The 19,521-nt window shown below is 42.2% G+C and overlaps 1 protein-coding gene across 2 annotated transcripts in view; it reads right to left on the reverse strand.

The window, feature by feature from the left end:
* Window positions 1–4,992: 4,992 nt before the first annotated feature.
* Window positions 4,993–19,521, reverse strand: part of gnai1 (guanine nucleotide binding protein (G protein), alpha inhibiting activity polypeptide 1) — a 50,858-nt gene continuing 36,329 nt past the window's right edge. The window contains exons 4-9 of one of the 2 annotated variants that reach the window (XM_083631989.1): window positions 18,349–18,491; window positions 14,730–14,858; window positions 13,083–13,212; window positions 12,273–12,426; window positions 8,774–9,002; window positions 4,993–6,214 (exon numbers count right to left, since the gene is read on the reverse strand). In XM_083631989.1, the coding sequence (XP_083488115.1) occupies window positions 8,812–9,002; window positions 12,273–12,426; window positions 13,083–13,212; window positions 14,730–14,858; window positions 18,349–18,491 (747 nt within the window). In that variant the 3' untranslated portion in view covers window positions 4,993–6,214; window positions 8,774–8,811. Of the gene's footprint in view, window positions 6,215–8,773; window positions 9,003–12,272; window positions 12,427–13,082; window positions 13,213–14,729; window positions 14,859–18,348; window positions 18,507–19,521 lie in introns of both variants that reach the window. The other variant, XM_083631988.1, reaches the window with a different exon arrangement.

Below are 19,521 nucleotides of genomic sequence, written 5' to 3' on the forward strand. Positions count from 1 at the left end.
ATGCCAGCACACAGTATATATGTATACATACAGTATGTGTAGGCACGCTATTGTTCTGTCTGTTCTATTTCTGTGATGGCCTGCTTGTGGTCTGTGCTGAATGTAATTGTTTCTTGTCCTAGCTTTGTGTCGCTTTTATGCTTTTGTTTCCCCCCCAACCCCCTTCCCCTCAGGAGTTTTTTTTGCCTCCCACCAGGCTGTTATTGAAAATAAGAATTTGTACTTAATTAACTTGCCTGATTAAATAAAGGTTGATGATGATGATGTTCACTCTTCTCTGTCTTAGACTCTTAGGGCTGCAGCTAACAATTCTTTTCATTATCGATTAATCTCTCGATTATTTTCTCGACTAATCGATTAGTCGACAATTGAGAGCACATGGGAGCCAAATTTCCCATGCAGCCCAGCTTCACATAAAAACAGCATAACACACTTATCCTATTTTGTCTCTCTCTATCCATCTCTCTGCCAAATCCTAATAGCAGCTCAAACATGTAAATGTCAGGATATAGCACCGCCTCACAGGTGCTTTCCAGCACACACACACACACACGCAAATCAGCGCATTCATGTGTGTGTCTGTCCAAACACATGCAAATTGTTTGTGGCGCCCCAAATCGAAAGGCATCCCTTGAGTCAAATGACGTACAAGGAAGGCTGCCACCATCACCGATGGTATGTGCAGTTAATGTTAGGGATCCACGATATATCGACAATCACATCGGTATCGGCAGATGTTAGCAAATATATATTATATACCGTATATATATATATCGGTATGAGCAAAATAACAGCAATGTTAATATCGGTATTGGCCAAAATGTTCATATTGAAAGTAAACAATGCAGTGAATCTATATGGGCTTTTCCAAATGTTTTCGAAATAAAGAAATGAAGGAGAAGAAAAGCCAGCACTCTCAAAAAAGGCCTTTTGTTCATTTAATTGAAGCAGATGGCAGGTACAAACGTTTCGACAGAAGTCTTCCTCAGTGTACAAAGAACCAGGAAATGATAGACCCTTATATACTGTCTGTTACTTCCTACTTCAGCTTTTCAAAATAAAATAAAACTTAACAAGTCATATATAAATAAACACAGTAAAGTAAATAAAGTGTCTATGGAAATAACAAAGTAAGATAGAAACCTATAACGCACAGTAAAGTAGATAAAGTGCATGAGCAAACAATACAATAAAGACAAAATCCAGATCATAAAGCACAGTGAAGTAGATAAAGTGCATGAGCAAACAATACAATAAAGGCAAAATTCAGATCATAAAGCACAGTGAAGTAGATAAAGTGCATATGAAAAAAATACAAGAAGTTAATAAAAATACTAGATCCTAAAGCACAGTCAAATAAATAAAGTGCATATGGAGACCAAGACTAATAGGACATAGGTAATGAAAATATATAACATTACCTAGACAATAAATAGATTATCAAAAATACAAAATTCATAAAAAACATCCCAGTAATAACTCCTCATTAAGTCCTTTAGGAAACTCAGTCTGTAGTTGGTGTATCCAAAAAGCTTCTCTCTGTAACAGAGCTTTATCACGATTGCCTCCCCTCCGAGGTGTACCTACCATCTCAATGCCCTGGAATCTAAGTGTACAAACATCGTGACCTGCTTCATTAAAGTGGCGAGCAACAGGGGATTTAACATCCTTGTTCCTGGTGCTACTTTTATGTTCAGAGAAGCGTGTTTTAAGTTCTCTTATAGTTTTGCCAACATTCTTCGAAATAAAGAAAGACATTACTATTTTCAAATTCAGAGTATTTACATGCGTTCTTCAGTATGTACAACATTTGATTATCATAGAAACTTGTTTTTATACAGATCATATCAACATCCGTACATATCGGTTATCAGTGTTGGGGGTAACTCATTACAAAAGTAACATATTACATGTAATATATTACTTTTAGCAGTAACTCAGTAATATAACTTATTACTTATAGGATTTCAGTAATATTATACCAGTTACTTTGTCAAGTAACTCAAGTTACAAATTGAGTTTAAAAAAAAAAATCAAAGTACATATTTAAATCATTTCCTAATCAAACTGTTGTGTATTTATGCAAATAACCACTATAGATGAGAATAACAAAGGAAAAGGATAACATTTAGAATTTTGGATTGTTTACACTGACTTCAAGATGGTTGAAATAATTTTCCGGGCTGGTTCCGGGGCGGCGATGTCATTCTGCTACTGCTGTTATTACAGTTAAAGTAATGCAAAAGTAGTGTAATAAGTAACGAGTTACTCTACACAGACAGTAATATTGTAAAGTAACTTATTACTTTCAAATGAAAGTAAATAGTAATATGTAGTATATTACATTTTGAAAGTAACTTGCCCAATAACCGTCGGTTATTGGCCACAACAGCAATGTTAATTTTGATTATCGTATCGGCCCAAATTTTCATATCAGTGCATCCCTAGTTAATGTCACTGCATTTCACATTAACATTGCAAATTGTGTAAGGGGGAATAAACATGTCAAATTCTTGGCAGCATGGAGACAGCCCCACCTCAGCCTGTATAAGTGCTTTGCCTCCCTGTCATAAGCAGTGTTGGGGGTAACTCATTACAAAAATAACACATTACTGTGTAATTTGTTAATTTTAGCAGTAACTCAGTAATATAACTTATTACCAATAGGATTTCAGTAATATTATGCCAGTTACTTTGTCAAGTAACACAAGTTACAAATTTAATTTATTTTTTAAATCAAAGCACATATTTAAATAAAGATACACAATCATATTGTGTGTTTTTATGCAAATAACCAATATAGATCACAATAACAAAGGAAAAGGATAACATTTAGAATTTTGGACGGTTTACACTAACTTCAAGAAGGTTGAATTTTTTTTCCGGGATGGTTCCGGGGCGGCGATGTCATTCTGCTACTAGTTATTTTGGTGAAAGTAATGCAAAAAGTAGTGTAATAAGTAACGAGTTACTCTACACAGACAGTAATATTATATATTATATTATATAGTAACGTTTTACTTTCAAATGAAAGTAACTACTAGTAATATGTAGTAGATTACATTTTGAAAGTAACTTGCCCAACACTGGTCATAAGCAAACGATCTCTGTAGTACTGTAGTCCCTTCAGGTCAGCGTTTTCTCTGTGGCTAATCATTCCAGCATGGCCAAACTCGATTTCTCTCTCAACAAGTCCATGCATTGGGTAATACTGCAAGCAATTTGGTTTTATAGACACGAGGGGAAAACGCATGCAAGGGTTGTAGAACTGAGAGTGATGTTTCTTGCAGGAATAGATTTGACTCAAAAATCCCTGTTTGGAGATAACAAGATTCCTTGTTCCACATGAGAAACGCCGATCACATCCCTAGACATGTGAACTGGCATGCACAAACAAAAACATAGACATGTGAACTGGCACAAACAAAAAATGTGTATTCTAAAGCAGCTTAAAGCCACGCTTAAAGGAGTTCTTACTGATCAAAGTGGCATCTAATGAAGTGGACTTTGTTTTTGAGATGTCTGGGGAAAGAAAACAGGACTCTTCTGTGATAAGGAAACCCTCTCAAATCCTTCACAGGCGTGACGTTGCCGACCACTCCGAGGTATGTAGAGCATGTGATACCAGCATGACATTTAAATAAAACACCAGAGATTGGGATGTAGAGTAGAATGAAATATATATATGTATATATATATATGTGTATATATATATGTGTACCGGTATATATATATATGTGTATATATATATCCCGCCCAAAATGTCTCCCAAATTGTACTTGGCCAATTCCCCCTGCTGTCCTGATCGTTGCTCCACCCCATTTGCTGATCTGGGCAGAGATGTAGACTAGCACATGGTTCCTCCGATACATGTGCAGTCAACAGCCGCTTCTTTTCACCTGACAGTGAGGAGTTTCACTGTCAGGACGTAGCGCGTGGGAGGATTTTGCTATTCTCCCCAGTTCTCCTCCCCCCAACCAGCGCCCCGACCAACCAGAGGAGCCACTAGACCAGGACTCATACCCCACTGGCCTCCCACCTGCAGACACGGCCAATTGCGTCTGTCGGAAGTACTGCTGCCGAGGATTAAACCCGGGTCTGTCTGCGGTGGTAGGCGAGTGCTTTTACCTCGACACTACCCAGACGCCCCCTGGTGGTAGGCGAATGCTTTTACCTCGACACTACCCAAACGCCTCTAATGAAAGATACGTAAGGGATAATGTATACTGAGCCGGTGATTACTGTGGAAATAATGACCGACAGGTGAGATTGAGCCCGACGCGCAGCGGAGGGCTTAATCATTCACCTGAAGGTCATTATTTCCAGTAATCACCGGCTCAGTATACATTATCCCGCTTAGAACACGGCCTACAACTAAATGATTCAATAATCTTACAAAAATAATTATTCAAATAGATTTTTTAATAGCGTTTTCAACACAAAGTGGTTTCATTCGTAATTGGCACACAAGACACCACAGCTGCAACTGGTTGGCCTAATTAGTAGTGTCTGCAGACAAAATGCTCTTATCAACTGATTAATCCAGGTGTGGCAGAGCAGCGGTCGGTTGTCGAGAAATAATGACCGGTGAATATTGTTGATTGACCAATCAGAATCGAGTATTCGAGAGAGCCGTGTTCTAATAGAAATATAGACCCTTTTCACGGGGGGCATTTTGTGTCGAGGCAGAATAAACACAGGTGCAAGCAAAACACTAATGAGGGTTTCCAAATTCCAATCATGGAAGTTGGAAACCCTCATTAGTGTTTTGCTTGCACCTGTGTTTACCCTGCCTTTTCGACACAAAATGGCCCCCGTGAGAAGGGTCTATTGCACGCTTTGCACGATCCTTTCTAGCGTCCCTCTCTGCCTCGCACCGTGCTTCGTCAGTTCGCCCTTGAGGTCGCAGACGCACGCCTCCCCCATCCTTGCACGCTGCCCCTAGTGAAAGATATTCATATAGCCATAATGATACAGTGACTTTGTGTGGTTTGTAAATGGTTTTTATTAGCAAAATAAGGGAGATGAGTCTACAAAGATTCTCCATCCGCGGAGAACATACACATACATTGACAGTTGTGGCAGTTTCTTTATGTGAGCAGACCCAAGACCGCATTTATCACATTTCTTGGCATAGCAGTGCTGATCCAGAATCACAGACCAGCCCCCCCCTCGACCATCTTTGTTACAATCATCAGAAAGACACACCTGATCCTAGAGCAGCACTTCTACTCAGAAATTCATGATAAATAGGATCTAAGAAAGGTGTTTGAACCCCACCAACATTTAACACCAACTCTTCATTTTAACGACCGTCTCATCTGCAGTTCCGTCTTTCTCTCTGACACCAAAGGCTCCGTAACGCTCCTCCGAATACATTAAAATATACAGTAAAATGTGCCTAGTCTGGTCTTTGTAGTTCTTTTCAACACTTGAGCATAATATAAGCTCAGCGCCTCAACTAACCATTTTCAGAATGGTTGAGAATGGATATTTTGTACACCGTTTAAAAACCAGAACCCCATATTGGCGGGGTAAATGTAGCAATATACACCTCAGTATTGTACTGACTGCGTGGCCATCCGTCGTCATGGCAGGTGGGGGGATGGGATAGGGGATTGTGGGCGGGGCTACATGTCGGTCACCATGGAGACCCATGTACCTTTAGACCAGAGGGAATCTTCCTCCTCCCACTATAGCTCAGTGGTGGTGTGCACATAGAAGATAGTGGGGACACCAACATTATGAAAACATTTTTACCTCTTTTATGTTTGGAACAATTCAGCAGGCAAAAGAACAAGCATTTTGGACTACGACCGCAGTAAAAGGCATGCGAAGGCACAAGTACCAACAAACTGGACTCAAAGTCTACCCCTTCCACCCCCCGAGCTGTAGGGAAGGAGGAAAGGGCGTATCTCCACCAACAGCAAAGTTTCCTTTTCCAGAGATGGCAAAAGGATCAGAAAAAAAAATCTCCTCAAAAAAGGGAAGAAAAGACAAAAAAGTGTCAAAAATTGCGGTGGCGCTTTTACAATGTAATGATACAAACAACCTACACAAATGTTGTGATGCTAGTTCAAAATGTTCCAAGACAAAAAAAAACATAAATAAAGCTGTTAAAAGTGGCATATAGTACAGCACTGGTCCGTGACTGACCCTCCCAACTCTTCTCATCTTCCCCACCAAAAGATGTTGAACACGCTGGCTCCGCAGCCTGAGGAGAAGAGAGAGAGGGAGAGAGAGAGAGAGGGGGGGGGGGGAGTGAGAGAGAGGGGGGAGAGAAAGAGAGAGAGAAGAAAGGAAGAAAAAGAGGTTGTCAGAGGTTTGGGAGAGCTCCGGGGAAGGGGGGGGAGGGGTTAGAGTTTAAATACTTCCATAATATTACATCATGAGACTATATAGTAACCTACCCCTAACAATAATTTTAGAGTTTATAGGCCACATAAATAACATTTCATTGGCCCTTCTACTGTATATTCTTGATCCATGTTTATGATAACGCTACTTTTCACTCACTAATACTCAGATTGTATTATCAGGGTTATTTCCCGCTTTTTTTGTCTTGTCTTTTGATACTTGATGTGTTAGATATCACATTAATTGTCTATCATGACATGACCACACCCACTGGTGGGCCCTAGATTAATTATGAGGAACACCTGAACTTGTTTAATCATTGCAAACCTGACCTGAGGGCTCAAAACTTTGTCATTTTTAATGTAAAATAAATCCGAAAAATATTGGGCGCTACCAACAGTGTTGCGAGTCTTCCTGAATCTCAAGAGCTCGACCTTGCCACTATCATTTCACAAACATCTAAATGGAGCAGAACATCTAATTGTGATTTCAGTGATTAAATTATGCAAGCATTTGATGATGATAGATTACGCTGTGTCCTTGTGGCCAACTGCAGCTATGCCGCAACTCTGCATAATTTCAAACGCTGAAGCAGTGGAAGCACGATCATTTGAAGCTTTAAGCACTTTGAAAAAGGGAAAACAGCCTCTTAGGGCGAGAATGACAGTTTCCTCAGCAACTCCCATTGAGTCCTCATACTATGGTGGACTTCAAGTGACCTCATCCATGATGGAAACTTTAATTGTGGCTCTTCACACTAGGGCATTCATGACTGTTGCATTTTAATAGTCCACGACTACTCCCAAAAAGTAGTCGACTATAGTCGCGGGAGATATATTATATATTTTTCACCCCCCAAAAAAAGATCAATGTTCAGCCCCCCACTTGCTACGTCCTGCTGGTGAAGCTCCCTGCTGTCAGGTGAAAAGAAGCAGCTGGCAACTGCACGTGTCAGAGGGAGCATGGTGCTAGTCTACGGCTCTGCCCAGATCGGCAGAGGGGGTGGAGCAGGGACCGGGTCAGCAGGGGGAAATTGGCCAAGTACAATTGGGGAGAAAATTGGGGGGATGGGTCACACACACAGAAAAAAAAGACAGATACATTTTCATCAAAAAGGTCCCAAATACTGCAGTACACTACAGTGTTAACTAATGTAGTTAACACTACCTGGGGGTAGGTGAAATAGCAGAGTTCTCCGATTGGCTACAGCAGGCCTGAGTTTGATTTAAAAAAAAAATTGGGGTGGGGGACAAAGATCTATGACTGGCCCGGGAGAAGCTTTTTTATTTCATTTTTCCATGTTTGTTACATTACAGTGTTTGATTTTCATCATAATCTGGTTTTCCATAATAATAATAATAAGTTCAGTGTTTATGCCTGTGTTGCTGTCTGTTTTAGTGTAAAACGACTAAAGGGAGAGCAGGTGGTTACATGAAAGTGAGTGAGAAAAGGAGAAGATACTGAATAATGACATCACAACAGTATAATCCTAATGTTAATTTAAAATGAAATATTCTTCTAAATATGGATAAAAGTCCAAAGAACATCAAATTTTCTTTGACGATGCCCGCTACACAGCACCCCCTGTGCACCCCCTTACAGGGGGTGCTGTAAGGGGGTCCTTACAGCACCCCCTAATTAATAATAGTTCCAGCACGGCTGCGAAAATGTGGTGGCGGGTTGTGTCAAGTGTACATATAATGGCTCGGGGTCCGGCCCTCGGCCCCTTAGGTTTCTGACAATGTGGCCCCCTGAACAATTGAGTTGAATAGCCCTGGGCTAGAGGATAAGCTGCGATCTGAGTGGACTAAACCCCAGCAAGCTTGTCTGAGCTGGAAATACTGTTTGATGCAGTAACAACGCGACCGCTTTCTCCGGGGATAGCGGGAGTCTTTCCTTCCTTAAATACCCTAAATTCTGTTTAATTAACATGACATAACGTAGAAATTACTGTTCAAACAAATCTATCTTGTCGTCTGCCTACTTTGTTCACTCTGTTGGCATTTTTGGTTTCTCCTCTGTAACGCCGCTAGCTGTATCTATACGACTACCGGGTGTAGCTAAAAATGGTTATCCATACGCTGGTACTGTTGTGGTACTTTAGGGTAATGTTAGCTTTACATATATTGCAGCTGATAGCATGCGAACGTACAGCCATGTTTCTCTCTGCCTCTTCCTCTTGCTTATTTGTTACTGCATTGTGCTAAACCCACATATGAACGATTAGTCCACGACGATGGATGTGTCAACTAGTGGTTTTGACAGTCGACTATTCTGTGAAACCCCTATTTCACGCATGTGCGCGCACACATGTCCGCCACATGTGAGCCAGGCCAGGGGTGAGGGGGCACGGGTGCGTTTTGGCAGTTATATGTCAGTGGAAAGATTGCGCAGGCGGTTGTAAAGGGTTCCTCACCAAGAAAAAAGTTGTCGTCGTCGGCATCATCGCCGGCTTTAGAAGAGACCGCAGTCCTTCAGGTTGTTCTTGATGATGACGTCGGTGACGGCATCAAAGACAAACTGCACATTCTTGGTGTCTGTGGCGCAGGTGAAGTGGGTGTAGATCTCCTTGGTGTCCTTCCTCTTATTCAGGTCCTCAAACTGACACTGGATGTAGGCGGCCGCTTCCTCGTACGTGTTCGAGCCTGGAGGAGAAGGGGGGGGGGGGTCAGGAAGCGGAATTGTCGGGAAGTCACAACATTGGAAAAGGCACTGAAAAGGGATAATCTTGTAGATTTATAGAGGACTGACAGACATGGGTAGACCGCTTCCTGCCGACTGGGCTTCCGTTCTTTGTTTTGATAAAAAGGTGGAATTATTAACAATTGTGTGAAATTTCTATGCTTTCCTTTCATCATATGAGATTCTAAGACAGGTTGCCATTTCCCATGAATTTCATTCAAACATATTGAGTTTCAGTGATTAACTTTAATGTATAAAACCTCAATAATGGGGCAATATGTCAATATTGTATCGTAATATAGCATATTATCTTTTCCTGGTTTTAAGGGCTGCATTACAGTAAAGTGATGTAATTTTATGAACTTACCAGACCATTCTAGCTGTTCTATTATTTGCCTTTACCCACTTAGTCATTACATCCACAGTACTGATGATGAATTTATCAGAAATATCATTGTGGAAATATTTTGTGAAAGCACCAATAGTCAGGGAAGGAAACCCTGTCTTTGCATTTTATTTTGATCACAGCCTTGTTTTAATAAAAGTGCTTGTGACATCTCACATGTGGCTTTGACCTTATAACTGAACATTTAGCCCACTTTGTAGAAAATACCAAGATAGATATTGTGTGTCGCCATTCAGCCTAGAAATACAGAGATATGATTTTTGGTCCATATTGCCCAACCCTCAGTTCTGATTGGCTGAACGCACACCTTTGAGGCATAACTTTTCATTTAAAGATGGACGACACGCAAATTTACCTGCCCCTGAAACGCACGGATGCAAACTCCCTAAACCCCTTGTTGAACTGTCTAAACGACATCAAAGCGTGGATGGCCTTAAACTTTTTAAATTTTAACGACAGTAAAACTGAAGTCCTGATGTTTGGTCCCAGTGGTTCCCCTCACATGGACTTGGGCCCCCTGGAACCATTTGTAAAACCCACCGTAACAAACCTAGGTGTGAAAATGGACAGTGATTTTAAACTCGACAAACAGATTAACTCTGTGGTAAAATCTAGCTTTTTCCAGCTGAGGCTTTTATCTAAGGTCAAGCCTTTTTTAACCTGGAAAAACTTATTCATGCTTTTATCTCGAGCAGACTCGACTACTGCAACGCCCTTTATGTTGGGGTGAGCCAGGCCTCCCTCTCACGCTTACAGCTGGTCCAGAACGCTGCAGCTCGCCTTTTAACAGGAACTCACAAGCGTGAACACATCACCCCTGTACTGGCCTCCCTCCACTGGCTGCCTGTTCGTTTTAGAATCCATTTTAAGATTTTATTGTTTGCTTTTAAATCGCTAAATGGACTAGCCCCAACCTATCTCTCTGAGCTTTTAACTCCGTATGCCCTGACTAGGTCACTCAGGTCCGCTGACCAGTCTCTTCTGGCCGTCCAGAAGGCAAGGCTCAAGCTCAGGGGAGATCGCGCCTTTGCAGTTGCAGCCCCCAAACTGTGGAACGAGCTCCCGCTGCATGTTAGGCTGGCCCCTACACTGCCCATCTTTAAATCTCGCCTCAAAACTCATTTTTACGACTTGCCGTTTAATTAGAACCTAGTATGGGAGTCGCGTTTTTTCTACTTTCTGTTTTTTGTCACTATTTTAACTTCTGTCTTATTTGTCTGTGCTGAGTATTTTCTTTTGTCACTGCTATTTTTGTTTGAGTGTACAGCACTTTGGTCAACTCTGTTGTTTTAAATGTGCTTTATAAATAAAGTGGATTGGATTGGATTGGATAAAGATGACTGCACTAATCAGAAATCACCACTCATAGTCACTTCAGTCATGCTTAAAGGCCCCCTTCAGTCAGCATTCCTACTGTACCTGTATAACCGTTGGTGTTAGGGATGTCAACGGTTAACCGTTAATCGATTAACCGTCGCTAACGTCGTTGTTCGGTTATTGCTGTCGGTCTATCAGTTAATATAAAAAAAAAAAAAAAAAAAATTAATCTTGAAACATTACAATGTTTACATAAACAGGAAATAAAGCTCTCAAAAATATATTTCCTTGTCATCCATATAAGAGCCAGAATGATTTTGGAATGATTACCTGATCAAAATGTGGCAATAAACTTATAAATTTCAGCAAAGCCAACAAAAAATATAGGCATAATTCTAACACAAAAAACATTAACATTTCAGCATCTAAATAGACACGCCTTGTTTGGGCATGAGCTCATTGAGTAAATAGACCAAAAAATAAAATAATAATAATAATAATAATAATAATAATAATATTAAAAAATTATGAATTAACCGATAGGTTAATCGATTATTAGCGTCGGTTAATCGAAAGTGAAATTAACCGAAAATTGACATCCCTAGTTGGTGTTCTATTAAAACATTTAATATCTATGTATCTTGTATATTTCTACGGCATCTGATTTGCTCCAAATAACTTACATTGATAAGAACCGAAGGCTAATAATTTGCTCCACTGCAACATCATGGCTGCAGCGCTGTTGTAAAAAAAGCAGAACAGCTTCGTCTCTTGCCTTCAATATACTCTTTGTCTGCGCTACAACGGAAGTGACCGGAAACAGTATGGCCGCCCTGTACCCCTGTAAAAAAACATTTGTTTATAAGCCACAATATTGCTATAATATCAACAAACCGGCCAACAAATATCAAAGATGATGGGCTTAATGGAAAGAGCGTGACTTGAACTAGTTAACTGCTATATCAAATTGGGTCATTCAGTGGCGTTTTGAGCCTGGTGAACAGTAGCTAACGAACGTAGCTAAGAGTTAGCTAACACCAGAAGCTAATGCCAGCTATTTATATCAGTATTAATATCAGTCATGACTTGATCTATGACATAGCATTCCATTGAGTCACATGCCATCACTAATTTTTAGCAACAGCCTTTTTCTTTCTTTCTTTCTTTCTTTCTTTCTTTCTTTCTTTCTTTCTTTCTTTCTTTCTTTCTTTCTTTCTTTCTTTCTTTCTTTCTTTCTTTCTTTCTTTCAAAACTTTGAGCACAAAATGAGGTTATTTGCTATATATATATATATATATATATATATATATAGCAAGCACTGGCGACTCAGCAACACATGAGATATCTTCTTAAGAATGACAGAATACACTGGAGGGGGGTTTTAATACCCCCTTGTCACTATTCTAAAATCACTACAAAGCTTCTCGCAGCTTACATGCTTGAGTGACCAATTTCCATCTGCCATCTTCAGAAATTAAATTTCCTGCCAAGTGCTGCCAGGCAGTCTTACCAGCGTACTCTGGGTAGCAGATGGTGAGAGGGCTCTTCTTGATCTTCTCCTCAAACAGGTCCTTCTTGTTGAGGAAGAGGATGATGGAGGTGTCTGTGAACCACTTGTTGTTGCAGATGCTGTCAAACAGCTTCATACTCTCGTGCATCCGGTTCTGGAGGAGAGAGCGAGGCGACATCGGTCACTGTGTGCTTTGCACTGGAGAGGCCAAGTCATCCAAAAACACAGATTCATACATTTGGAATGAGGCCTGAACTGGGCTTCTCCTATTGACCGAATAAAAAGGTTTGTTTACAATATCTTCTCAGTAGTAAATTCCTTTTATGAGGGGTGAGGAACAGCTGAGATAAAGAGAAAATGGTTAATCTAAAATGCATGTTTGGCACTTTCGTTAGTTTGGAGACCTAATTTACCTGTTGGGCCACAGACTAAAGAAAATTTGAACTTGAGTTTACCCAAAACTAGCAGTTACTCTGAGCAGCCTGTCGCTGCTGTTGGGTAGATTTGGTTAATCAAAGAAAAAGAGCACAGCAGAAACAACAGATTGGTTGGCCGACCGTGTTTAACTATGGTATATATCTTTAAACGTTACAGTTACGGCGGACAGAAATAAACAACAAACAAGTTTGCCGATATCTCCGCAATCTACCCTGAAGTGACTGTTGTTGTTAGCCCAATGTCACAGTGATACGGTCTATATTCCTACTTCCTTTACCCATCTCCATTTCAGCCGAATGTGATGTGTTCAATGACAAAAAAGAACAAGCCTGCTATCATCATTCTTCATATCTCAGTGACTGAACCACTCACCATCTCCTCGTCCTCAGCCAGCACCAGGTCATAGTCACTGAGGGCCACACAGAAGATGATGGCGGTGACGCCCTCAAAGCAGTGGATCCACTTCTTCCTCTCAGACCGCTGACCGCCAACATCAAACATTCTGTTTGGAGAAAAGCAGCAGCACAATGTAAACACGGCACGTTCCTCAGTGTGAATATAAGCAGCCTTTGTTAGGCCCAAGGGGGAAAATAAATGGTTGGAAACACGACTGCTGCTGTTAAGGGGGCTTCTGGTCTTGTTGTGGAACATCGTGTTAATGGCACAAACTGATTTCACCAAGTAACAGTTGTTCCTGGACCAACATTTCTTCCTAGTATGGGCTGGGAAAACCCCGTCCTGAACTCATTTGATTGGTCGCTGCAATTGCTTTTTCCTGAAAACGTTCGGCAAGTAAAAAATATGTGGGTAGGATTAGGGTTATCTTATCTAACCCAGTGTAGGAAATTTTAAAAATATTTTGGTGGCATCTTTTGCCCCTACTCTCTAAATTTTTAGAGTCTAAAAACTGGGGGCATTTACAAAATTTTGGGGGCACTTTAAAAAGTAGTAATTAGTGCATAAAGTTGCTAAAGCGTAGTGTGAATAACAGCCCTGTTTGTGTGAGTGTGTTCTTCGTCGTCGACGTTGTCTTCTGTCAACCAGCTGAGTGTGTGTTAGAGATGGAAATTAAATGAATTGAAGGAAAATTATTAAACTATTGGGGGCAATTTTTGCCCCTGGACCATGGTTTTTAGGAGCATACTGAGATTTCTTGGGGGCATTTTTGCCCTTGCTCCTGGCTAAATTCCTACACTGATTTAACCACGTGTGTGGTTTGACCGGGAATCAAACCCCAGGCCTCCGATTAGAAGGCAAGCACCTTACCCATTAAGCCACAGGACCGAGCACACCCTGAGCTGCACTTTTTTCACACCCTAATCCTAATCTTAACCAAATGTTTTACTTGTCACACATTTTCAGGAAGAAGCCGTTGCGGAGACCAATCAAATAAGTTTGGGACGGGTTTTCCGGGCCCGGAACAACTATTCCTTGGTGAAATCAGATCGTGTGGTGTGCACGAGTGAAAAATGGTGTTAGCATACACAGTGGCCAGCCAATGCTTGTGCACAGTGCACACAGATGACTGAGCAATAGCAGAGAACACAAGAGTCAGAGCAGCCGGGGCAGAACTTCACCCTATAAACTACATTTCCCATTTGCTCAGCTAAAAGGCATAAAGGTGGAGCATTTTATCGCCTGCTTTGAAATGTTTGATGTATGGCGGTTCTAAAGGTGTACCCAATTGAAATAGAGTATAATGCAGTCAGCCATGATGCAGATCTAGAAGCTGGCAACTCAAACTATTGAGCAAGGGCATTTTCAAATCAGATATCCATGAGGACAGGGTATGGAGCCTGTGCGACCTAACTGCTCCCACTTCCCGTCTGCGTTGGCCAATGGAGGGCCAGAAATGAAATGAGTCAGCGCTGCTATGCACAGCACCTTGGCAAGTTGTGTCACTATACCTCACATGGGAGTGTGTGAGTCAATAACAGGAAGGAAAACTAATTAAGTCATCCTGTGAAACACTCAGACGCTCTTAAGCGAACCCAGCGGTCACCAGGAGGCAGTTCTCACTTGAAGTGCAGGTCCTTGAATGTGAAGTGCGTCTCCACGATGCCTGTAGTCTTGACTCGGGTCCTCAGGACATCCTGCTGAGTGGGGATATACGTTGCCTGGGATATCCTGTCCAAATCGTTCAAGTAGCTGAGGAGGAGGACACGAGGAGAGAGAAGCAGCGGAGAGAGGAGGGGAGTGAGATAGAGAGCAGGAGAGGAGGTGATTGGGAGAGAGAGTCAACTTGTCAAAGAAGGTCAAGCATGTAACTGTCAGTCAAACAAACAGCTCCCCAACATCTTCTCAAGTATGACAAGATGATAGGGACTCAGAAGGCAGATAAAACCATTCCATATCAGACTGAAAACAAGGGATGTCTCATATTTTCTCCTGTAGTTTATACTACTTTACACTAGCATAAGCAGGCTAACTGCATGTTTCTGCCAGTTCAGTTCGAGAATTCTTTACACCTTTTTGATGGCAGTAACATGTTAGGACTGATCTCCCCCTAAATATCAGGCTGAAGAATACAAAAAGGTAAGGTATGTGAACTCTGAAATTGTATTTTAGATTCAAATGCAGTATTTGAGTGGACTGCATTTAGATGATTCAATCTAAAAAGGGTTTTCAAGCACCTGCAGACACCCCAGAGAGCAAGCTGCTGTGCTCACAGAGGTTACACCACATCACAATGCACACATGAGCCTAGCCTGGTAAAAACCACCCTGATCATCTGATCTCACTTTCTGTTTCACTCAAAGTATCAGTCTGGACTCTCGTCCACAGCGGTTTAAGTGGGTGGGAGTACTTGCCTTGACAGACAACTCCTTCAGCTAAGTGGGTGGGAGTACTTGCCTTGACAGACAACTGTTTCAGCCAATCAGCGTCCCAAAATGTAATCCAAATCCACTTGGAAGAACGCCGAAAACGTCTTTTCCGCCGAGAAACTCCCCTGGTGCATACTCTTGTTCTTGTTTACTTAAAGGAATAAGTCTGGAGCAGCTCGGATCCAATGATGCCTTTTATTTAAGGTGCAAAATAATCAGACAACGTTTCGACGTGCATACGTCTTCATCAGGTCTTCATCGGATCTATTTCTGTGATAACTGCACTTAGGGTATGGCTGTATTTACTAACGTTAACGTTCCCGCTCGTTGCTTCGGGAGCCGCCATAGAGAGCCAAAGTCGACCTCACTTCCTGCTTCAGCATGCGCACCAAGAGATTTCATCCGCAATTTATTTTCCCATAGACATTTCGTAAAATGCTTATAAAAATAGTTTTACTTGAGCAAACTAAGCGATTCAGCTATATTTAGAATCAGGAGAGACCATAGAGCATTTCACTCAGACAAAAAAAAGAAAAAGAAAAACAACTTTTTTATCAGGTCTTTTTTCTTTTTACGTTTTGGTCGGAGTGAAATGTTCTATGATTCTATTGGTTTGACTTAGTAAAACTATTTTTATAAGCATTTTATGAAAAATGTCTATGGGAAAATAAATGGCGGATGAAATCTCTTGGTGCGTGCCTTTGGCTCTCTATACCGTTTTGCCAATGGCGTCCCTGATTGGCCGGTTACGTTGTCAACTACGAGGCAGGTCCGATTGGTGCGTGCACTTTGTAATTTCTGGAAATGGCTTTGGGCGGGCTGGAGGCCAGACTGATCCACAGAATGCAACAGAATGTGAGTTCACGTGATCTGATCAGAATGGTTTACCAGCCTACATGTTCACACCAGTGGCCAATCCCCCCCGGCTTAATGGCCACATGCGGTCAGGGGCAGTAGGCATTCCCCCCATGTTAAAATGCCCGACTTTATAACAGGATTAAACATCTTTTTCCAGTGAGGGGCAAAACATGGTTTTGGTCTATATAGCTAATTTCCCCTTTTCATAACAACTGTAGGGGGGTAATTTTTTATATAACTCGCCCGTTTGGAGTAAAATAGATGATAGAAAAGGGGGTGATTGACAGGTTGCCTGTCCCGTGATCACGCAGCTTGCCAATCACGGACCAATAGCAGGCGGTGCTGCGGCTCTGCACCGTATCACGTGAGCTGCACAAGACTCAACCCATTCCCTCCCGCTCTGCTGACGAAAAATCAACATGGCGACGGCCAACGTTTCAACACCAAACGGGAGACCAAGATCAATGGGATAGATAGCTCTGTCCATATTATTTAGGTCAGTGGTTCACACACTCTGGATGCACTAGGAGTATCCGAGTATGACCCAAACTGAAACCTCAACGTTTCTGCAAATGAAATGCCATGGAAGGACGAGTGACCTCTGTATGCACGCGTGCACACACACGCACGCACGCACGCACGCACGCACACACACACACACACACACACACACACACACACACACACACACACACACACACACACACACACACACACACACACACACACACACACACACAAACAATCTCCCCTTCACTCAAACAAGCCTTTCGTTTGTCTTCCAAGGTATTAGTGAAAAAAAAAAGTTTGGTAATGGTGTTTCCTATTCATGAAAAGCTCCCAGACAGCAGGATTAGAAGAACCAATTAGAAAATGGCCAACAACTGCAGCTCTCTTGGCCAGCGTGGTAACTGGTGATGTTTGTTCTGCAACGGCAAAACAAGGCAAATGGGGTTTCTACCAACAAAAGACAGGAGGTGCCTTGTGATGACATCACTTGTTCCAATGCGACAGCCTCTTGCACAATATGTACACAATACACAATCCAAACTGCTCAAGACAAAGAAGTGAATAGCGCAGCAGGGGAGGGAAAATGCTCCAAAGGATCTTGCTGCTCTTTTGTCTTTGGTGTGATTTATATCTATTTCCAGGCAGGTGACCGTGTAGCAAAATGCTCCTAGCCCTTAAGTGTAAGGTCAGAGATTAAATACTTTGTCCAGCCAACACACTGCAGGCTTGGTAGGAGCAGACAAATATTGACAGTGTCAAACTCAAAGTCCAGACAGAGGTATGGTAGCTTTGTGCTTACTGAGCTTGGCTTGAGGCCAGACGAGCTTGTGTTTGGCTAGTTGTGGTACTGGCTGTGTGTGTGTGTGTGTGTGTGTGTGTGTGTGTGTGTGTGTGTGTGCAATAGAATAGCTCTAGCTGGGACTTTTGGTTCATGTGATGTGCTGCAAATGGACCTGCAAAGTACAGGTACTTCAGGTATGTGTGTGTAGGACTGCTGCTGACTGGGTCTTATGGGGATGATGATTCACAATTTTGGTGTCTTATAACTAGGGATGAAATGATTACTGGTTTAAAGGCCTGACCCAACACCCACCCACCCCCCAGCGACGCAGCAGGAGGCCCAACACCATATCAGTCCCAGATTACAGCGCTTTGAAAAACACAGTAAATATACTGTCCATTATCAACCAAAGCTAGCAACAGTCTTGGTGAAATTATTTCAGTAGTGTATCAGTACTTTTTGGGTCCGAGTTTTCAATATAAAACCTCATGAAATGATTTCAATGAGTGTATCACTACTTTTTGCAAATTCTCAGCACATTTGAACAATATTATGATAATACTGATAACCATGATCATTTTGGTCACTGTAATCGTGATATGAAATGTTCATACTGTTTCATCTGGAATTGCACCTACTGCTTGTGTCTGTGTGTCTGACTCACTATGCGGCCGAGTCGTTGAGCTGGTACTCCCGGGAGCGGCTGAAGCAGGCATGAACGCCACCATCTTTCCACAGACGCTTGATGACCCCGGCCAGCTCTGCCGTCATGAAGCCTTCCTCCGCCGAGCCCGCCAGCACAAACAGCTGCCGCGCGTCGTCCTGACACAGGAGGTGGGTCAGTGTCAACATCAGGAATGAACTAACAAAGTCACTATATCCATATCAGCAGCCACATGGATAGCCAAAATGCCAACATATTTATACATATATTTTGGAGACAGCTGGAGACATTATATGACGTAACATAATAAATCATTTGTGCTTTCTGCAAATTAAACTTATTTGTAAGGCATTATTAATGCCAATTTAAATTAGTAAGTAAAAAAACAAAATAAAAACAACAGTTAACAGTACACATCTGTAATACGTTGGGGTTGTCCTACAACCCAGGTCTTACGAGTGAGAAAGAGGAATTTCACACTCTGCCAAGCTGCTCCCTGCAGCGCACCAACTGGACAATGTCTATTTTCTCAAAATTTACCCCTATAAAACAATCCATTGCGCCTGAAGGCGTCATTGGCATCTGGCTATGAAGGGCCACACATTGGAGATTATACCTGCCAACACTACTGATTTTCACGGGAGTCTCCCTATTTTTAACCCTCTCTCCCATTGTGATTGGTAATTTCTTGTTAATCTCCTGATATAATAGTGATACAAGTCCAATGGCTGTAGCAGATGAGATTTATTAACATAAGTCTGCCTTTTATTGAGTTTTTTCTTCTTTTTTTTCTTTGAGTCCGGCCCTGGGGCCGCATTTTGCCCATGTGTGCTCTAGACTCCAGAGCACACATGGGCCATACTGCCACGGTATCCTCCAGTGGTGCCATGTCCACGTAGCCCAGGTTGGGCTCGCCATCCAAAGCCGACCACACGGCGAACCCCTGGGAAGGGGCCCTGGCCTCTTGCGGGCCTCCCCAGGATGTGCATACGGTGTCCTGTACGTCCGGTCACAGGGGCATGTGATGTTGAGGCTGGCAAGAGGGGGGCTGAAAAAAAATCGCCCACGCAACAGGGAGCTCGGGAGAGGGGGGGGGCCCAGGCGATGCTCAACTTCTCCACGGCCCTGGCCATCACCTCTCTGAACTGCCTCTGGTAAGGCTCACCAGCAGAG

This window comes from Poromitra crassiceps, assembly GCF_964638095.1.
Source record: "Poromitra crassiceps genome assembly, chromosome: 2".
Lineage (NCBI taxonomy): Eukaryota > Metazoa > Chordata > Actinopteri > Beryciformes > Melamphaidae > Poromitra > Poromitra crassiceps.